Source organism: Corvus brachyrhynchos, unplaced genomic scaffold (genome assembly GCF_000691975.1).
Source record: "Corvus brachyrhynchos isolate BGI_N302 unplaced genomic scaffold, ASM69197v1 scaffold499, whole genome shotgun sequence".
Classification (NCBI taxonomy): domain Eukaryota; kingdom Metazoa; phylum Chordata; class Aves; order Passeriformes; family Corvidae; genus Corvus; species Corvus brachyrhynchos.
The window spans coordinates 638,284-641,624 of record NW_008239771.1 but is presented as its reverse complement, the minus strand read 5'-3'; the positions used below and the strand labels follow the sequence as shown (position 1 = coordinate 641,624).

The window sequence follows — 3,341 nt, the reverse complement described above, 5'->3', positions numbered from 1 at the left end:
ACATTTCTTCCTTTTTCTCACAGCCTCTGAAGATACTTCAGAATCTGCCCTATATATAGAAGATGTGACTACCTCAGCTGCAGAAATCCTTTCCACAGTGGCTGAAGGTAAGATACAGACACAACGCCATAAAATCTAAAATTAGTGCTTGAGTTTGTTCAAAATAAATTACATTTGTAGGTTAAAATAAATTAATAAACCTCAGGATCAGTCAATTGCTAGTTCATTGTCTCAGTGAAGAAAAATTCAGCTTATATTCAATCTTAACAAAATATGACCTCATCTGAGTATTTTGACTCAAATTATCAGATTTTAGAGGCTACAACCCAAGTCTCTTTTCCTTCAAGGACATAATCAAAATCATATCAGCAATCATCAGCTCTATTTTCTATCACTGATTGATGTTTTTCTCCAGTAATGTATTTCCTCAACACTTTCACAGTCCCTTCAAAATCCCCGTATTCCTCCTTTGAATCCACTTCAGTGAATGCAGAGCCTGAGGCAGTAACTACACCAGGAATCCTAAACACAGCTTATATAGGCAAATTCTGAGTTGCAAAGTCAATTTGGAGCCTCAGTGAGCTAAGGGACAGACAGACCGTATGGCAAAAGTTTCAACAGATTTTTCTGCCACAGAAGCAGGCAATTTGAGCACATCTGCCCCAGCCACAGGCAGTGCTGAGCCACCTCCAGCACTGCTGCTTCCAGGGAGTGAAGGTAAGGAGGAGCCAGGCACAGCTGATCGTGGTGCACTGTGTGTGCCCACATCCCACCTTGCCCCATGCTCTGGGTTGGGGCACCTATTTTGTAAAACACTTTGTAACCTTTTAATGAAGAGTTGATTTAATGAGTTTATGAAATATTTTCTTAGATATTAAAAAATCTTCAAATCACGATTTCACCAGACAGGGCAGTTTTGAATCAGACACCAGCTGAGCTGGGACCTTCCCTTCCAGCTGTCCCACCTCCTGCTCTAACAAAGCAGGAATTGATGCCATTAGTACCTTTAAACCCCTATGCAAACCTCCCCCCAGGGAGATATTTATGTACTCTGCCTCTGAATTGACCTATAATTAACCACAAAAAAGGCTGGGACACTCTATTTAAACATCTTTTATTTACATGTATTTTCTGCAGTTCCTCTTTTGGCTTTCCCAGACTCTGGGGTGCAAAGGGACTTGTGGCCATCCTGTTCAGAGTAGCGACAGACACTTCCTACATAAACTAAATTCAGCTCTTTCAAGCTTCCCTCAGAGCTCATGATTCTCAAGCCTTCTGTGTTCTTGAACCATTCCTCCAAGCTGTCCCCGTTCTCATGGTCTGGGAGCTGTGGCTGTGTAACATCCACACCATCTGCTACTCCAAGATGCTGCATAACATGATAAACAATTTCCAAGGCAACTGAAAATTCCTCTCTTTAAAACTTCTTTTTAACACTGCTTGTCTTCTACAGCCTTACCTCTGCTGTCAGAATCCACAGCTGTCACTCAGCGCCAGCACTCGAAAGTTTAACAGAGATTTACTCACTGCTCCACCCATTAACCTTATTTCAAACAGTGTTTTCATGTTCCAGATGTAGGATCTATCCTAAATTCTGTAAATGTTGTTTTAAAAATTAACAGCCAAAACCCCTTCAGCGCAGTGAAGAAATATCAGTCGCTCTTTTTCTACCTTTTTCCTGCCACTCATCTCACTTTCAAAAGGATATAAACAAAAAGTTTCCTTCTTAGAAGACTATTTTACAGAGCTTTGATGAGATTGTCTTGCTTATTCAGAAAATTTCATTTTACTTATAGGCACCATGTGTATCAGCGTCACTGTTCAATGGTTAAAGGGAAAAAAAGGCTCCTTTACAGCTCTAATAACTTAAATACTTTAATTTGTACTTATTGCAGGTAAACTGTGTTAAAGTTGCATGAAAATTAAGTGCTCACTGATTCCTTTGATTATATTCGACATTTAACAAAGATTTTTCTTTAAAAAGATACAGGTACTGATTGTTTTCTTTTATTGATTTGCTGAAAGTGAAAAGTGGCTGTTCAGCTGTCTTATAGGCACCCAACAAGAATACATTAAAGATTCTTAAGACTGCCACTTAATCAGACCTTTATTTTCTGAAAAAGTCCCCTAAAAATTGAGATTACTGATCATATTTCAGATTAATGAAGTAATTAATTTATTTAGAAACTTTAATGGGAAAGGCAACTCCCTCCCATAAAGCCATTTTTAATACCAGCTGAATAACAACAAATTCATGTTTGCCTGCAATTCGAGCTCTGGATCTGAATAGAGAATTTTTAACCTGCCTCTTTCTCTCTATTCCCACCTGGATTTAGACAGCTAATGCAGTCTTAAAATAGTCTTAAATTTCTATTTAACACATTTCACCATCGCTGATGAATACTCAGCACCTGGATCAACAGGTTGATTAGCATTTCTCTCAATTGTCTCGTATTTGGCAGTGTTGTTTAGAACTAGATCTTGGGGAATGAGTCAAGCACATTGCTGCTGACAGCTCTTTACAGCCAACTTCTGCAAGAAGTAAATGCTTGGCATGCTGCTGGGGTGGAAGGAGCTTTGATCATGGTCAGCAAAAAGGAACCAGGGACAAAGAGCCCTAGGAAACACGGCCCTCATCTGGGATAGATGTGCATTAGTTGGTCACAAATGGCTGCCAGGTGACAGCAAAAGGTCCCAAAATGAAAACCTTGTAACACCTGCCCCACCAAGGTGTGTGCACGTGGTGCAGTTTATGATGGCCACAAACCAGGAGGGACCCAAATTATGTTGTTGGTGGTGTCTCTGATTTCTCTCTCTGAAAGAAAAATACACTCCAGGCCCATAAAACTAATTTGGAACTTCAGATCTCTGAAAGCCTTTCCCTGTGAAAGGGAGATAAATGTGTGGAGTGTTCTGTAAGCACCCAGCTCTCAGAAATCAGCCTGGGCTGAGGAAATAGCTCTGCCACTGTTTTGGGGAAGTGGGGCTGTGCCAACCATCTGTTATGCCAGAGGGTCAGCAAGGATGGGGAGAGAGGCTGAACCAGGCAGTATTTAAAGGATGGGAAAGAGAAAAACAAACCCAAACCATATTCCTTCAGATTGCAAGGTATCCCATAAAAATTTGGCTCTGTCATAATTATATCTCAGCCTTCATAGCCCTGATTTCCCATAAACAGGAAATGCTGTAGGTCTCAGAGGAAAAGTATATAGTTAAAATGTAGGCAATATTTAATTGCACCTTTTCTTTCCGTATTAAGTAAAACAGCATTACTCTGGTTTATGTGCTATGGCCCTTGGTGGAAAAAAATATACATTTAAAATGCACACAATATTTGATTT

At 40.0% G+C, this 3,341-nt stretch overlaps 1 protein-coding gene across 1 annotated transcript in view; it reads left to right on the top strand.

Annotated features, from left to right (window-relative positions):
* Positions 1-3,341, top strand: part of CUZD1 (CUB and zona pellucida like domains 1) — an 18,907-nt gene that overhangs the window by 4,258 nt on the left and 11,308 nt on the right. The window contains 1 exon segment of the mRNA XM_017742916.1: positions 24-107. Within this exon segment, the coding sequence (XP_017598405.1) occupies positions 24-107 (84 nt within the window).